The sequence below is a fragment of the Pseudorasbora parva genome, chromosome 3 (genome assembly GCF_024679245.1).
Source record: "Pseudorasbora parva isolate DD20220531a chromosome 3, ASM2467924v1, whole genome shotgun sequence".
NCBI lineage: Eukaryota > Metazoa > Chordata > Actinopteri > Cypriniformes > Gobionidae > Pseudorasbora > Pseudorasbora parva.
In genome coordinates this window covers 47282102-47300859 of record NC_090174.1, presented here as the reverse complement: position 1 = coordinate 47300859, position 18758 = coordinate 47282102, and the positions used below count along the sequence as shown (strand labels likewise).

The following is an 18758-nucleotide window of genomic DNA, read 5'->3' as shown; positions in this document are numbered from 1 at the left end:
GCACCTTACATGGTATATTAATAATGGCCTATTCCCCTAAACATGTGTAGGCTAATTGCTGATGTATGCTCATGAATATAGGCCAACCAATGTGTATTTTTAACATAATATTTTGAACATTCAATGAATTGACAGATGCACTTCCACTTACGATTTACTTTAGCTAATTTACTTTACTTATTTTTCATTACAATTTATTCACTTTAAATCAATTATAATATAAAATTATAGGATTAACAGAAACTGAAGTCGCTCAACACCACAGGAACAGTAAAAAAAAATGTGTTAAGTTAAACTAAAAGTAAAGTTCACGGAACGAGAAGGGGAGGAAGGATGGTGAACTTCCATGTTAGTAAAGTCTGCACTGCAGAAAAAATAATTTTAAAAAAAAAAAAGCATTCTTACTTAGTATTTTTGTCTTGTTTCAAGTCTAAATATCTAAAAATTCTTACATTAAGAAACATTTAATAGACATGTACAAATTATTGTCTTGTTTTGGGAAAAAAAATAGCTCAAAATTAAGCCAAACAATATGCCAATGGGGTAAGAAAATTATTCTTGTTTTCTTTTTGAATTAAGATTATTTTTCTTACCCCATTGGCTGATTATTTGTCTTATTTTAAGCAAAAAAACTCTCTTAGTTTTGAGTTATTTGTTCCCAAAACAAGACAATTACTTTTGCTGGATATTTTTTTATTTATATTTTGGCAAGAAACAAGACAAACATACTAAGAAAGAAAAACATTTTTTGCAGTGTGAGTCTGTGTCGTTTGACATCGTATTTTACTCTCCATGTCCGATTGAGAAAGACATTTTGCAAAGGTCACAAAAAGCTCTCTTTTTTGAACACCTTTCAGTCACAAATATTATTTTTTCCATTCTTTCTTGTACCCATTCCTTCTCTTTTTAATTGATGATTGCGGAGCCTAAAGAATCCATTTTTCGAATAGGAAAGTGCGCATCTAAAAAGTTCTAAGTGTGTCTGGTGTACGTGCGTGCGCTGTCATGACAACAATGAAAAAGTTGACAACAGCAGTTCAACTCATAACTGAGGGGTGGGTGGGGCAACAGTAGCACGCTGAACTGTCAAGTAATGTTGGTTTGGCTGCCTGAGGCACGAGGATATAGAGCGACCAACTTCTTTTTGAGCAAGCATTAATTATGCGTGACACGGTCTCAATTTGCGGGACGCATGAATTTTGCTTCAAACGCTGTGCGCGCACGCGCTACGCGGGACGGGTGGTCACCCTACTGTCATGACGTGTTGTAGCCTTAAGAGGGCTCAAGTAGCCATTTTAACGGACTGTGTCAAACCGAAAGTGTCCAGTTAGCGGTAAGTAGATCAAAACACTACAAAATGTCTTCATACACACGCACGTTGTAGGTATAACGCGGTACTTGTTGTTAATGTGTTGTAATGCAATCCTCAAAAATCGAATGCAAGGTAATTAACAGAATGTAATACTTTTTCACTTTAGGTTTAGACTTTGAACCAAAACACATCCATTTAAAATCCATGGGACGACCATAAATCCATAATTTTCTGAAAGCTGATTTTGTAGACCGTCTAATATCTGCACATATATATTTTTTGTTATATCTATATGGCCTGTAATATTTTATTTTAGTGGTTTAAAGTTTCGAGTAGCCTAACTTCGTTATTATGTAGCCTAGTCTATTATTGTGTAAATATAACTGTGAAGAAGTAGGCTATCGTTTAGTCAATGCTTAACCGCTAGGGACTTTTATTCTGAACTGCTCTGGATATATTCAGTAGTGTACTAAAAATATTCAAATGTGCTTTATTTGCGTGCTTGTGTTTTCACACAGTTTGACATTCGTTGCATTTTATTATGGAGGAACAAGAATCCATTCCGTCAAAGCAGAGCGTTTATCCGGAGAAAGATGAAGGTGGTGCTGCCTTTAAAATTGAATTTTATGATGAGACAAAAGAAGAAAGTGATATTCATGTTCCGTTGCCGAGAGCAGGGTCTCCAGTTCTAAGTTATGTCTCTGCGAAGAGTGACAGATCCATGGCTGAGCCTCCTAAATTCAGTGATAAAGCCCACTTTCAGCCCAGGTAAGATCCATCTGAATATGCACTTCTTAAAAATAAATAAAAAAGTTACCATGGCCTGGTTTCACAGACAGGCTCTCTTTAGCCTTTATAAATGTGCCCTAAAAAATAAATAAAAAAAGAGGAGGAAAAACCTTTACTGATGTTTACAGACAAACCAATGAATGACAGTGACATATTTTAGGATATGTTAGTGCAAGTTGCTTTTAGTTAAAACAGCTCAAGCATGCATTTTAGTCTGGGACTAGGTAGGTGCTGTATCCACTGTTCTTTAAAAATATTAGTAAATCTGTAATTTCTTGATGTTATAATATGTAATATTATGGGACACCCCTCCAACTTATTAAATTCAGGTGTTCCAATAACTTCCATGGTCAAAGGTGTATAAAATCAAGCACCTAGGCATGCAGACTGCTTCTAAAAACATTTGTGAAAGGATTGGGTGCTCTCAGGAGCTCAGTGAATTCAAGCATGGGGCTGTGATACATGGAATAAGTCCATTTGTGAAATTTCCTCACTACTAAATATTCCATGGTCAATTGTTATTATTATAGTAAAGACAACAGCAACTCACCTGAGTCAATAGCTACAGACCTCCAAATTTCATGTGGCATGGCCGAGCAGCTGCATCCAAGCCTTACCACCAAGTGAAATTTTATGCATTCAACAGTTTTGGAGATGGCCCTTTTCTGTTCCAACAATACTGCGCACCAGTGCACAAAGCAAGGTTTATAAAGACATGGATGATTGTGTATAGTGTGGAGGAACTTGACTGAGTGCTGACCTCAACTTGATACCTTTGGGGTGAATAATAGTGGAGACTGCGAGTCAGGCCTTCTCATCCAAAATCAGTGCCTGACCTCAAAAGGTTGCTTCTAGAAGAATGGTCAAAAATTCCCTTAAACACACTCCTAAACCTTGTGGAAAGCCTTCACTGAAGAGTTGAAGCTGTTATAGCTGAAAAGGGTGGGCCAAATCCATATTAAACCCTTAGGATTAAGAATGGGATGTCATTAAAATTCATGTGCATGTAAAGGCAGACATCCCAAAACGTTTGCCAAAAGAATGTAAACTAGTAACTAGACTTTTTATAAACTAGACTGGTCCTTGACCCTGCCTGTTCTGCCGGAATTTGATTTCACCCTGCAGCTCAGTCTGGAAACCTGTACATTAATTTATCCTGCTTCTGTTACACATTTGCGGGAACCAACCATAGACTGTGATTTTCAGCCTTTCAGAGAAAAAGGAGGATTGTGCTGTTCAATACCAGTTTCAGGGAGCAGCATCTTCTCTACCAAGCAATGTGTCTTTAAAGAGTGACAGATCCATGGCTGAACCTCCTAAATTCAGTGATAAAGTAGGACACTTGCAGGTCAGGTGAGTTCATACATTCCTAATGAATTTACACATATATTTGTGACACACTTATTCTTTATTCTTCATGATTTTCATTCGTGATGCACATATCATGATTTTTCATGGACGAATTCGAGCAAATTGTTGATTCTGATACTCGTTTTTTGGTAACACTTTACAATAAGGTTCATTAGTTAACATTGGTTAACTACATTAGTTAACATGAAGTAATAATGAACTGTACTAATAAAGCATTTATTTGTCTTTGTTAATGCTAATTTCAATATGAACTAATACATGAGCAGTTGTTTTTCATTGTAATCAGATTGTATAATTGCAAGATTTAAAAGTGCACTAGGCAACTTTCCATCCACTGGAGGGCCCCTATTCTAAACAAAGGTGTAGTTTGATGACGTGTGAGCGTAGTATCTTGGGACATGTGGTCTTCACCTCACAGCCGGTGGAAAATAGGACTCTGGCAGAAATCATGTTCATTGATGCAGTTATTAACATTACTGTAGTGTAAAACAGAGCAGGGCCGAGTGTTGTGGAGTTAAGCACGGCTGCTGGAGTGATTGTTATACAAACACACGGTTCGCGAGTACCGAGACTTATTATGACGGGACGCGACACAGTCGCAGGGGGCGCGCACTTCCGCTTTTTCTGGTCATTATTATAAGGTAAAGCCAGCAGCTCTGTTTATCATATTAGATACATTTAAGTGTGTTTAAAATTATGTTATGACGTTACTCTGTGCGTTCGCTCGGCGCTGCTGTGACATGTTCACACTGCTAAGAGAAAATCGCTTCTGCAGACTAAAACCGAGGGTAATCCAGATATGACGCAATTGACAGGCGACTCGCTCAAACGCAATGCTGAAACGTCCTGGTCCTTAGTTAAAATAGCAATTTTCTCACAATTTACAAATAGTTGGAAACATTTGGGATATTGTAAGTACTCAACTGAACAAAATATATAACACTGGCCTAGTGGTTTTTGGATATTTTACTGCAAAAATACTACATAGTGCACATTTAAAGCAAGAAATATTGAAAATATCCTAAAGATCATTATTACACCCAAGAACAGAACACCACAATCACTTATATGCCATTCAGCTGCAGCGTATCAACACTGGCGGACTATGACGACAGCTCGCTCAGGGCAGGTCTGTGTTGAAACGCTGCTGTCAATCAACAATCGTGGGAGGGTGTCAAAATGTCACACGGTCTAACGGCTTGATTTTAGACTGGGGAAAACATAAGGAGATTTAAAAAAAAACACTGAATGGATTTTATCATTAAAGGATGGTTGTGTACTATGGAGGCTATGGAGCTAGAAATATGACAAAATTATCTGAATTTGAATTGTATATTGTATTATTGACAAGTATAATCTAACAAAATTGAATATTATGTTGCATTTTACATAGTTCTGAATTTGAATTTTTTTAATGTTGAATGTAGAACATTTGAAATTGAACACATCTGAAATGTTTTATGTCGAAATTGTATAGACTTGTATTTTCAAACAGCAGATATTTTGTCCTGAATTAATAGACTGGAAATATTCAGTTTTTGAAAATACAGATTCTTGATTTCAGATGAAGAAGAAATTCAGAACATCAAATTCAATATTCTAAAATTCAAACTGCAGAAATTCAGATCTTACAGAAAGTAGGCCAGATGTCATCATCAGGGAAGTGTAAAGGATGTCAGAAAAGTTGAATGGAGCACCATCTGATCATTTCATTTCCTTTTTGTAATGGAATAAAGAGAAGATCAAATGGCCCTTTTATACTTTTTTGTTTAGTTTAGATTAATGCACGGAAAATGAGATTTCAACTAGAATTAAAAAAAATTTGTGTGGTTTACCGCACAATTATATAAAACAGGCCAGGTGCTGATTGATATTTCATATATTGGATACACATTTTTTTCTGTGAAATGCATTAAGTTGCACAGAAAAGTTGCCTGCTCTAAGACCTGCCCTGTACAGTTTAAGAAGCGGTAATCTGATAACCGTGCGTTCACACCGCCGCCGGCGAAAGCGTCAAAATTCGCTCTTGCCGCCCTGACAACGACGCTGTAGAAAGCTCCGTGGAAGTGCTGCCGCTCAGACGTAGATTGAATGTTTTTTCTTTTTTTTAAATGTATTTAAAGAGGCCGCAAATCAAACAAGCATGTTGATGGATATACTAATGACAAGTAGGGTATAAATTAACTTCATGAAATCATTTAAATGTGAAAGTAAGAATTAATTGCATACCCACTGAACAACGAGCGTTCTAGCGCCTGTAAAATAGTGTTGCGCGACTTCTTAACAAATTACACATCACTATGAATGATCTTGTCATAAATGATAGGGATACCCGCACAGCAATGATCAACCTCTCCTACAATTTGCTTGGGAAGTAATGTGGTCGGAACCAAAGTTTACAGGCCTGCGTTATCTGGATTTCTCTCAAGCGGAGAACTTCTATATTCTGACTGGTTGCCGCCTGTTGCCGCCGAACCGCGTCATAGCTCATTACCATAAAGTTGAGCTGATTTCAACTCTCCTCGACGCCCAAATCGTCCAAGATGCGCCGCGCCGCTCTCGTCGGAGCTCACCGCCCGGCTCCTATTGAAAACGAATGACTTCCGGCCAGCTTGCCGCTCTCGCCGCCGGCGGTGTGAACGCACAGTAACTCTCCTCAGCTGGTCTGACGGTTCTGCGTGCGTGAGCTTCATAGACTGTGGTGAGCTCTCAACCAATGATGTGCTGAAGCTACACAAGGACCACCATCCACATTTCCATGTTGCAAACAGAAAAATAAAAATAAATGAATCAATCGATACTTAAATGTGGAAAAAATGTATGTAAAAAATGAATGAACGCATAAATATAAAAAGAAATATAAAAAGAAATGTTTAAATTAATTAACAAATAAATATTGTATTTTTATTTTTATGAAAGCAGAAAATAATAAATTAAAATAGTAATAATAATCATATAATAGTAATATGAATCAATTTTTTTTTAATCATGTTGTTTATTCTGTTATTTATTTTCCTATTATCACATTTATTTATCTATTTATGTGTTTATTAATTTACATATGTATATATGTATTTATTTTTTCATTTATTTACTTGTTTATTCATTCATTTATTTATTTTTAATTTCTGCAGGGTTGGTCCTCCATAGTGTACAGGGATTGCCAACACACATTTTCGTTCAATCAACTTGTAAAAGTGCATGTACCATTATATGACCCCTTTAACTAATTTCAGTATTTTCAGTCTTTCAGAGAAAGTGGAGTGTGCTGTTCACAACCAGCTTCAGGAAGAAGCATCTCCAAGTTATGTGTCTTTGAAGAGTGACAGATCCATGGCTGAGCCTCCTAAATTCAGTGATAAAGCAGAACACTTAAAACACAGGTGATTTTACACATTCATTAACCTAAATTCATTAATGCTTCATTAATGCTAATAGATTTCAGTCTTCTAAAAATCAATCAATCAATATTTTATCTTTGTTTCTGCAGCGGGAAAAAGAAACGGGTGACTCAAGATCAGTCTATGTACCTGCCTGAAGAGTTTGACTGCTCTCAGTGCAGAAAAGGATCTGAAATTTGTTCCGATACACACCCACACATGAGAGTGTCCAGTCCTGCTGAAGAGCAGCTGAACTCTTACCAACCAGCAGATTACATCCTACAGCGTATCAAAAATAGTCACAAAATCAGCATGAAGAACAAGTATGAGAGCTTGTATGAAGGAATCAATATAGAAGAGACCAAAACACTCCTGAACAAGATTTACACGCAGCTTTATATAATAGAGGGAGAGACTGAAGGGTTGAATGAAGAACATGAGGTTGTACAAATAGAGAAAGCCAAGACCGAACGCTTACAAGGTACTCCAATCAACTGCAATGACATTTTCCAGCCCTTATCTGATCCAAGCTATGAGACAAAAGACAAAAAAGAAAACGTAAAAACCGTTCTTACCAAAGGCATTGCTGGAATTGGAAAAACAGTCTCTGTGCAAAAGTTCATTCTAGACTGGGCTGAGGACAAAGCTAATCAGGATATTGATTTTCTCTTTGTTCTTCCGTTTCGGGAACTCAACTTGGTTAAAGAGGAGCAGTACAGCCTTCACAGTCTTCTACTTGACTTCCACCCAGAACTTCCTAAATTTGATACAAAGATATATGATTTGTGTAAAGTCTTATTCATCTTTGATGGTCTGGATGAAAGTAGAATTGCGTTGACATTTTTACACTCTGAGAAAGTTTCTGATGTATCTACATCATCATCAATGAGCAATTTGATGTCAAATCTCATTAAAAGAGATCTGCTGCCCTCTGCTCTCATCTGGATCACATCCAGACCGGCAGCAGCCAGTCAGATCCCCTCTCATTACATCAGCCGTGTGACAGAAGTACAGGGATTCAATGACCTTCAGAAAGAGGAATATTTAAAGAAGAGGATCAGCGATCAACATCAAGCCAGCACAATCATCTCACACTTAAGAACAACAAGAAGCCTCCACATCATGTGTCACATACCGGTCTTCTGCTGGATCTCGTCCACTGTGCTTCAGAACATCCTGAAACAAGAGCACAGTGCAGAAATCCCCAAAACGCTAACTGAAATGTACATACATTTTCTGATCATTCAGGCCGCTATGAAAAGGCAGAAGTATGGTGAGAGAGATGTGAGAAACGGGAAAGATCCAGAGTTGCTACTGCAGTTGGAAAGAGATGTGATTTTGAAACTTGCTGAACTGGCTTTTAGGGCTCTGATGAATGGGGATGTCCTGTTTTATGATGAGGACCTGAACGAGTGTGGCATAGATGTCAGCGAGGCCTTGGTGTATTCTGGGATCTGCACTGAGATCTTTAAGGAGGAATCTGTGATCTATTCAAGGAAGGTCTACTGCTTTGTTCATCTGAGCTTTCAAGAGTTTTTTGCAGCGCTTTTTGTGTTTTCCAACTATCTAAATAAGAACAGTGATGTTCTGAATATGTTCCAGAAGAAGAATGGGAGGGGAAATTTCAAACCACAGTCCAATGAAGTTTCACTTGATGTGTTTCTGAAGGGTGCAGTAGATGAAGCACTGAAAAGTGACAACGGGCATCTGGATCTTTTCCTTCGATTTCTTCATGGCATCTCATTGGAATCAAATCAGAGACTTCTCCAAGGTCTGCTCACACACGTGGAGGACAACCCTGAAAGCATGAAAAAAGTGATAAAAAACCTCAAACAAAGTCAAAAGCAGAATGTTATGCCAGAAAGATGGATTAATCTCTCAAACTGCTTGATTGAAATGAAAGATACTTCTATTCTTGAATACATTCAAGCTTTCCTCAAAGCTGAAGGAAAAGGAACGAAATATCTGTCTTCTACCCACTGTTCAGCATTGGCTAACATGCTTCTGATGGCAGAGGATGTGCTGGAAGAGCTAAACCTCAAGAAATACAACACAAAGTCCATAGAGGCTCAAAGGAGACTGGTGCCAGCTGTAAGGAACTGTCGAAAAGCGTTGTGAGTTTTGATGAGATTGATAAGATAAAAAACCCATAAACCAACATTGATTTGAAGAAGGCCTATATCATGAATTATTGATCTCCAAAAAACTATACTGCCTTGTGTTGTTATCTGTAATAGTTTTTGCATTATCTTTCATTTTAGATTGGCAGGCTGTAATCTCACTACACAGTCGTGTGAAATTGTGGCGGCGGCTCTACAGCCAGCAAACTCCCCTGTGAGAGAGTTGGACATGAGCAACAATGACCTGCAGGACTCGGGTGTGCAGCTCCTTTCTGTTGGACTCAGGAGTTCACACTGTAAACTAGAGATACTGAGGTCAGTTACAGGTTGTTATCACTCACATATTTCATCATTTGTAAAGACTGTGAAGCAAAAGGGCTGTAGGAAAGTATACAGATCATGTTGGGAATGAAACAGTATTCTGTTGATTGTCCAACATAAATAATACTGGTGTTATTCATTTTTTTAATGTTCTGTTCCCCAATAAATATACTTTAATACTATATTTGTAATATTTTTTTCCTTTATAGATTGAAATGCTGTAATCTTACCATACAGTCCTGTGAATCTGTGGCTTCAGCTCTGCTATCAGCAAATTCATGCCTGAGAGAGCTAGACCTCAGTAACAATGACCTGCAGGATTCAGGAGTGGTGCGGCTTGCTGCTGGATTAACAAGTCCACACTGTAAACTGGAGATATTGAGGTTATAGATAATTTTATTTGCAGTATTAGATTAGATACTGGGAAAGGATGGCACCATTGCCTGTTATGGAAAAAAAGACTAAGGAGTACTTCAGCCCTAGGAATATGAATCTGTATTTAAACTGGGTCATTAATGTAGTAGAAATGTGAAATTATTTTTTTAATTTGGTGCTTTCTAGACTTTTTTTGTCTCATGGGGATGAAAGACAAGAATTCCCAGAATGCTTTGCTGCCCTACGAGGCCACTCCCAAAGCCACCGCTACTGGATTACTGGATCACATTTACGTTCCCACAGCAACCGTGTTCATTTTCATAAAATCAGTTCAGTTAGAGAACAGACACTACATTTAAAAACTGAATGTGTCTGTTCAATATAATATGATTTAACCGCTGAGGAAGTGTCACAGTCCAAACACTGCAGGAGTCAGATTACATTGACAGTCATGGATGAGCTCGTTATGAGAGCTGAGGTAAATGCGCCATAGATTCACAGTGTATGTTCAGTCTGGCATGTTTTCAGTTCTTGCCTTTGGAAGCTTAACTTTCATAGAAATGAATTTGATTAGTTGACACTTTGCTCCGCCCGCCGCACCGGATTTTTTTTTGAGTCCGTTCTCCAATCCCCTACGTGCTGGTTGAAAACATACGGAAATGGCTCCCTCTGCTGGCTGTAGTCTTTAGCCTCTGACCAAAAATTCCTCCGATGATGCAAATTGACGATATTTGCATCATCGGAGGAATTTTTCCAGAAATAAAATGCATACATCTCTTGTCTCAGGGGGATATAAGGGGAGGGAGCACAATCATATGAATATACTCCAGGGTTTCTACTGATACAAAGCCATATGCTAATCGCTGAAGTAACCCTTTAAGAAAAAAGAAAAAAATTTGCAGATGATTTTGTCTTATCTAAAAATTAATTGAATATTAAATAATAAACGCCCAAAAAGAAGTTAGTCGTATTGAATAAAAGTTAGACAAAGTATTCAGAAGTATTCTTGTTGTATTATTTTTTGAAGCGGTGTAACTTGAGGAAAGTGAAACTTGATGAGACTTTAAATACATTTAATCTAAAATAATATAAGCACACAAATATTATTGTATTGTTCACTTTATGATAGTATAAAATGTATGCCTTTAATCTAGAAACATTAAATGGAAACATGAATGGACATTGGACTAAATTAAAGGCTCTGTAAAAAATGATGCAAAAACTGTTTAAAGAACTGAATGTTTTAGAAAGAGGTACGCATGTTTCCCAAGGCTGTTATTGATGTAAGAAATCCTTTTATTTTGTAGTTTGGCTGGCTCTAAACTCACTGACCGGTCCTGTGAAACTCTGGCCTCAGTGCTTCAGTCAATGGACTCCTGCCTGAGAGAGTTAAACCTCAGCAATAACAACCTGCAGGATTCAGGGCTGCAGTGGCTCTCTGCTGGACTGAATAGCTGTAAACTGGAAAAACTAAGGTTTGTGAAGCAGTGTTTAAATGTGGCTTTTAATCCTGATGTGTTAGACATGGATTAAAGCTTGATTTTGATCTTTGACTCGACTTTTTTATATTTGGAATGGATTGTGCTGTTGTTAATATCATCAGGACGTTACATAATTTTACCTCATATTAAACATAATAGAATGTAATGAATTGCTGTTTATTTTAGATTATCCAGCTGTAATCTCACTGGCCAGTCCGGTGAAAGGATTTCTTCAACTCTACAGTCATTAAACTGTCTTCTGAAAGAGCTGGACCTGAGTGACAATGATCTGCAGGATTTAGGAGTCGAGATATTCTCAGCTGGACTAAAGAGTCCACACTGTAAACTGGAGATACTGAGGTTTGTGTTTCAGATTAGTTTCATTGATATAATAGTACTATGACTGTTTATTAATATATATTTTAATGTATTTATACGCACAAGTATGTTTGCTTTGTACTTTCATGCTCAAAAGAGGGGATGGGTAACTTTGGTCTTGGAGGGCCACTCTCCTTTAGTTTAGCTCTAATCAGACACACCTGAACAAGATAATCAATGTCTTCAGGATTACTAGAAAGTTAGAGGTAGGTGAGGTGTATCAGAGTTAAACCTAAACTCTGCAGGACAGAGGCCCTCCAGGACTGAGTTTGCCCTTCCCTGCCATAGACTGTATAAAACAATGGACATAGTTTCCATGACATCACTAATAGGTTTCTGAAGAGCATTTTTGAAGCCCAAAGTGGGCGGAGTCGGCCGTCACCATCTTGGCAGTACGTCACTCCAGGATAACCGAAAATGGGCAAAGAGGCAGTACGTGGGTGGAGCTGAGGTGCCTGGTTGCTGAAACCAAGCCCGCCTATCTCGATATGATCAAGTTATCTTAAAAAAGGTGGTGGGCATCCCAGTCCTCATTCTGTTCTGTTGCACTGTCTATTCCTGAGTAATTATAGGCCTATTTCCTACACATATTTTTGAGGACATATCAACAATTAAAACAAATACTTCCATATTGTCTGTGCTAAATGTTATAGTATTTATAAAATGCAAGCATAACATTATATGACACATTATATACCTGTTTTATACAGATTATGGTTTCAGCATACAGCTAATCACATTCTGTATGATTCTGGAGTGTAGTAAATTTTTAAATAAAATTATAAATAATGTAAAATTTAAAATTAATGAAACGGCTAGTAGTGACAGCCGTGGCAATCCACCTGTCACTCAAGTGGCCATGCACTTAATTATGCAGAACTTATAAATATAATTTAAACGGGTGAGTTAAAAATTCACCCGCTCACAGTTGTCCTAAAGGGCAAACTTAGCCGTATAGACCAAAACCACTTTTCAGTGGTAAACATATTTTTTACTGCAAGTTGGGCATTTTGGGGTGGTGGGTTGTAACAACATATGCTGTTCTGGGAAGAAGGAGGCAGAACCGCTGTACATGCAAAGACTTTATAAACACCAAAATAAAAGTAAAGCATGCAGTCCCTCATGGGTGACTGCTGCACACATAAACAAAACACTACGTAAAATCCAGGCTTGGTCCTCTCGTCCTTCAATGTCGTTGCTACTCGGTGCAGCGCACCTTGCCCCATTCTCTCATGGCCCTTGGCCTCGACTGCTTGCAACAGGGCTATGGGTTTGACTCTCTTTTGGAGCCAGTCTCAGTCAGTCGATGAATTGCAGTTTAAGTGTTGAATACAAAAAAGTGACGGGAAGGTTACCATTTAGTATACACTATACCAAATGGTAGGCCTATTCAGTACTGGGTCCAATTTTTTTTAACATTTGTATGCTTCTGCTTCATCAGGAAATATGGTCTTGGGTATCACTGCTATGCGGACGATACACAGATTTACATCACCACTAGTCCTGATGTGCATTGCTCATTAATAGCTTTGCGTAACTGTCTAGCAGAGATCAGTATCTGGATGTAGAATAACTTCCTGAAACTGAACTGCTCCAAAACTGAATTAATGCAGATTGGTACAGTGGCCGAGCAGTGATTCGTAAAGCCGAGCAGATCAGTTTGATTGTTGATTCCTGCCTGATAATCCCTACTTCACAGGTGCGAAATCTTGGTGTGATTTTTGATCCACAATTAACATTTGAAGCACACATAAAACACATCTCTAAAACTGCATTTTTCCATCTGAGAAACATAGCTTGACTAAGACCTTTTCTCTCTTTTGCAGACACAGAAAGGCTTATACATGCCTTCATTACAACTAGGTTAGATTACTGTAATGCCTTGTTCTCTGGACTTCCATCTTTATTGTTGAGCAAGCTTCAGCAGTATATTGAAAATTCTGCCGCTCGTGTGCTCACTCGTACTTCTCCTCGTGAACACATTACACCTGTTCTTTCACAAATGCACTGGCTTCCCATAAATGTGAGAATTGATTTTAAATTCTTATTTTAACATACAAGGCACTTCATGGGATTGCACCTGAGTATCTTTGTGACCTCATCAGTCCTTATACTCCTTCACGTGCTCTTTGCTCTGCTAACTCTTTCACTTCATCAGCCTTCATGCAAGCCAAAGTCCATGGGGGAAAGAGCCTTTTCATACAAAGCCCCCAAGCTATGGAATGTGCTTCCTCTGCCCATCAGAAATGCACCAACGTTGGGTCATTTTAAAAAGTTGATTAAGACACATTTGTTTAATTAAGACACATTAAGACTGTTTTTCTTTAATCATTTGTTGTATTGCTATAGTTGTTTTTATTGTTTTTTGCATTTTATTTATTGTTGTATTATTGTTATTTTACTGTAGCATTGGCTTTAAGAAAAGCGCATTATAAATAAAATGTATTATTATTATTATTATTATTATTATTATTATTATTATTACTATACACAAGTCAGTTCACCTAGTATTCATTTTCAGTTGGTGTTTTTTTGTTTTGTTGTTTTACACAGAATGTCCATGTGTAATCTCTCTGATCGGTGCTGTGCAAATGTGGCCTCAGTTTTACAATCAGCTAACTGCCCCTTGAGAGAGCTGAATCTGAGCAAAAATGACCTACAGGACTCGGGAGTGGAGATGCTCTCAGATGGACTGAAGAGTTCACACTGTAAACTGGAGATACTGAGGTGTTTCACAAGCTTACGTTTGACTATAGATGGAAGTTTACACGAGATGATTTTATACATCCTATTATATAAAATATATTATTGATTATATCCGTCAGTTATTTGGTCTTGAACATCTTTAAATGTGTGTCTTTGTAGACTGTCGGGCTGTTTTATCACAGAGAAAGGCTGTTCTGTTCTGGCTTCAGCTCTGACTTCAAACCCCTCACACTTGAGAGAACTGGACCTCAGCTGCAATTATTCAGGAGAATTAGGTGGTCAGGTTCTCTTGGACAGAGTGAATGATCCAACCTACAAACTGGAGATACTCAAGTATGTTGTACAATAAGACTTTTCTTGTCATACATATTTAATTACATGTAGGCCTATTTAGTTGTATGTGTGTACTAAGTATTTGCTTTAAATCCTGAGATTCTGACCATTTTGGCACCCTAGAGATACACTGAATAAGTTTTATTTTCATACAGCATTGACAGTTTTTTTTTTTTTGGTTGAACGTAGTGGTACGATCTAACAAAACGCTAAAGATTAGGCTTAAAACTAGATTAAAACAAATTGTAAGAAAAATAACTTCACACAATACTTCACACAAATCTTTTTTATCACAGTTTTATATTTCAAGTAAATTTGTTGTTTTAAAGTAGCACTGGGTAACTTTTGCTCTCGGGGTCCCCCTACAGTTGGGAAAAAATAATGTCCTCAACTACTGTCGTAAGATCTGTCATCCTACAACAGGGGATGCCATCGCGCGTGCATTTTTTTTGACATGACAACCCTGATAGCCCTAAACTAGTAATGCACGGGTCGTCTCATAACCCGCGGACCTCGTATGTCTATTTAATGGTCGCGGGTGCGGGGCGGGTTGTAAAAATATATGCAGTGGTGCTGGGTGGGCCAAATAACTACATAAAAGTGGCCCCTCGGGTTGGTGCAGCACTTACAGTTCCCCTGAACACTGCAGGAGGAGTTTACATGCAGGTGTTCTTCTGGCGTCGCGTGTGAAATGTCTTCATCCCAGGTACAGTCAGTGGCATATGTTTCAGCATGTCATATGAATATAATTTCATGGGTTTTATTTTTTTCAAACGCCAAATAATCACGATGCTCACGTTTACAAGCCAGCGTCATTATAGTAGTCTATTGGTTACCGTTTTACAGAATCTATGATACTTCAATTCAATGTTTGCGTGGTAGGTAATCACCATAACAAGCAGGACAGCATCGGTCGGGCACGCCTCGTTCAGCTCACGCCAACGAGCAAACGCTGGTCCAATGTTGATCCTCGTCCTGCCTTTAATCACATCACTTTTTTGTTTCCTCTTATTGCTTTCCTACAACAAATAGATAGATCACGCAAAAATGAAAATTCTGTCATTTACTCAGCCTCATGTTGTTCTAAACCTTTATGAGTTTATTTGTTATGCTGAACACAAAAGAAGATATTTGGAAAAGTTTTTGTAACCAAGCAGAGAGAACAACCATTCACTACCATAGTAGGGAAAAAATACTTGGTAGTGAATAATTGTTCTCTCTGCTTTGTTACAAACATGTTGAAGCTGTCATTTTGTCATATTTTTGTCTGTATTAAATCGCTTAGACACACACACACACACACACACACATCCTAAATTAGGCCTAGTTGTGGTCTGTTTCAGAGCACACACAGAAAGCAGCCTTGGAAACAGCGTTTTTTAAGCAGATTTTGCTCTTAATAGTTATTTTTATGATTGAACACATCCTGCAATTTAGCAACAGTAGAAACTGCTGTGCATGCTGCAGCTTTGCGTGAGAGAGATCTCTCTCTTCTGGTTTAGTAAAAACTGCATCACAAACAAGTAGTTTAATATTATTGCATATATAAATGGCTGGCAAGATAAAATTTGCAAGGAAACGTCTACATAGTAATTTCTCTAGTACCAACAGCAGAACCCGTAATGTTGGAGCTTATCGATACTGCGGTCATTCAGCCCCTTCATAATTTGATAAATACTGGGTTTTGTTACTCATCCCTAGTTAAAAGAAGAAACACAAACACTTAAATTGGCAGAAATTAAGGCAAAAATTAACTCTCTTGTTTTGTTTTTTGCAGTCTGGAACATGAAGGCAAGTTTAGGATTACAGCTGGATTACGAAGATGTAGGTTTTTACACACACACACACACACACACACACACACACACACACACACACACACACACACACACATGTAAGACATTTTTATACATTTATTGTGTTGTCTATGATTTCTCTAATCTCTAATCTCTAATCTCTATTCCTGATGGAGTACAGATGCCTGTGAGCTCACACTGGACCCAAACACTGCACACACACATCTTTGTCTGTCTGAGGGGAGCAGAACTGTGACACATGTGGAAGAGGTGCAGTCGTTTCCAGATCATCCTGACAGATTTGAGTGCTATCCTCAGGTTCTGTGCAGAGAGAGTCTGTCTGGACGCTGTTACTGGGAGGCTGAGTGGAGTGGAAAGAACGGAGTCTGTGTTTCAGCATCATATGAAGGTATCAGGAGGAAAGGAAAGGGTAATGACCCAGAGTTCGGATCCAGTGAGAAGTCCTGGATGCTCATCTGCACTGATAACAGTTTCTCAGCCTGGCACAATAATAAGAGGACTAAAATGCGCTTACCGTCATCCTCCTCTCGTTCTAAAAGGGTAGGGGTGTATTTGGACTGGCCAGCTGGCACTCTCTCCTTCTACAGCATCGCTGACACAAACAGAGTCACACACTTGCACACATTCCACTCCACATTCCCAGAGCCTCTCTACGCAGGGTTTGGCCTTTATTCTGGCTCCTCAGTGTCTCTGTGTCAGATTGAGACGTCTACTGTTGGACAGAATGCAAACAACACAATACAGTTTTAATGTAACACACACTATAGCAGCAAACACATAAAGATAAACAAATACAAAACATTTTTAGAAAAATAACTTTTTTAACAAGAATCCTGTGAAGAAACTATATATATTTTAATTCAGGTATATTTGTTTTCTTTAATACTTTACAGAAATAAATTAATGGTACGTTTAAAGAGATTTGTTAATTTTTTAGGTTTATATTTTAAAAAAGTAATTTAAACTGACAGAGGCAAAACAACCCAATTTTTCAGGGAATAGCAACAAAAGTTGATTAGAAAAAAAAAAGTTGATTAGAAGTGATTGCGCGTCATAATACATTTCTTGATTTAACAGTTCCCTTTCAGTCGGTCACGTTCGACGTACGTCAGAACTGAACCGACGAATGGGATCTTACTTTAGAGACCAATCCTACTTCGAGCATCTAACAACGAGCCAATGAAATTTGGCATGCGATCACGCATTCCACGCTCCGCCCCGCAGCGCGGGTATAAATAGGAAGTGGAATGGTAGATCAGTGCTTTCTACTTCGGAGCCGAACAGTTTCATTTGCTGTTTCTACGAAGAGCTTTCTGACTACGAGTCAAAATTCCTGTGAACGAGAGTTTGCCAGTGCGGGTGATACGGCGCGTCAGCGAGAGACCGTCCACATCAGTGACTGAGTGTACAAAGAGCTGTTGGTTCGCTGAGCGTTTCCTTACATTACACTACATTACAGTTGGTTCGCTGGGCGCTACACACATATCACTGAGAGCTCACGCAGGCTTGCACTATCGAACTGCGTGGAGCCGCGGTCATCTCCCTGAGTGCTTCAGCACTAAAAGAGCAACTTCCATTCACAAAAGAGCAACACGGTTTGACCCTGCGTCTTTTTCAAGATGTCATTCAAGCCGTGTGTTTCTGGGTGCGGTCGATTTCTGTCTCCGCTTGACGGACACGTTCGTTGTCTCTCGTGTCTGGGCGCACAGCACGCTGAGGCTGCGTTCGTGGATGAGACATGTTCCCATTGCGGGAATATGTCCATTGCAGTGTTGCGGTCCCGTCTCCAATACCTCAGAAGAGGTGGAACGCCATCGTCCATCCCCCGATCTAGTGGTCCTCCAGCTGCAAAGCAGAGGGCTACTACTTTGGCTGATGACCTTGGTGGGGACCTGAGGGTGTCGGTCAGGGTAAACCCGACGGGTCTCACGGCTCCTCGGGCCCCTCCCCCCTCCACTGTACCGGTGGAGCTTCCGGAAGGGCGCGCTGACCTCCCACGTGGAGCGCCAGTCGTCTCTTTTGGGGCTCCGGCGGAGGACCAGATGTCGGTTGCTGCATCGGGGGATGAGCTAATGGGTTCCGAGGATGAAGACTCGGCTGCGTTGCCCCCTTCGGGTGTGACAGCGTTGCCCGAGTCTGACCCGGAACTTACGGCTATGCTTGCCCGGGCCGCCGCAAGTGTCGGGCTTGAGTGGAACCCTCCACCACGTCCCGAACCTTCGCGGCTGGATGATTGGTTTCTCGGGACGGGTCGCGCTGGTTCTCAGCGTCCCGCCCCGGTGCCTTTCTTCCCGGAAGTGCATCAGGAGCTCACGAAGTCCTGGGTAGCGCCGTACAGCGTACGCCAGCGATCGACTGACTCCTCCATCCTCACC

General features: G+C 39.3%; 1 protein-coding gene across 1 annotated transcript; it reads left to right on the top strand.

The window, feature by feature from the left end:
* The first annotated feature begins 1060 nt into the window (after positions 1 to 1060).
* Positions 1061 to 17456, top strand: si:dkey-13n15.11 (NACHT, LRR and PYD domains-containing protein 12). The gene is made up of 13 exons (XM_067439231.1): positions 1061 to 1333; positions 1831 to 2080; positions 3308 to 3454; positions 6718 to 6855; positions 6963 to 8966; positions 9114 to 9287; positions 9503 to 9676; positions 10976 to 11143; positions 11336 to 11509; positions 14081 to 14254; positions 14393 to 14566; positions 16344 to 16390; positions 16544 to 17456. Exons 2-13 carry the CDS (start codon positions 1854 to 1856, stop codon positions 17131 to 17133), a joined length of 4191 nt encoding a protein of 1396 aa, XP_067295332.1. The 5' UTR covers positions 1061 to 1333; positions 1831 to 1853; the 3' UTR covers positions 17134 to 17456.
* Positions 17457 to 18758: the final 1302 nt, after the last annotated feature.

Excerpts from the sequence above, each read along its gene's own strand:
- si:dkey-13n15.11 (XM_067439231.1), top strand. The coding sequence starts at position 1,854 with ATGGAGGAACAAGAATCCATTCCGTCAAAGCAGAGCGTTTATCCGGAG. Across the intron at positions 8,967-9,113 it reads AGGAACTGTCGAAAAGCGTT|ATTGGCAGGCTGTAATCTCA; the intron begins GTGAGTTTTGAT and ends CTTTCATTTTAG. Across the intron at positions 11,144-11,335 it reads TGTAAACTGGAAAAACTAAG|ATTATCCAGCTGTAATCTCA; the intron begins GTTTGTGAAGCA and ends TGTTTATTTTAG.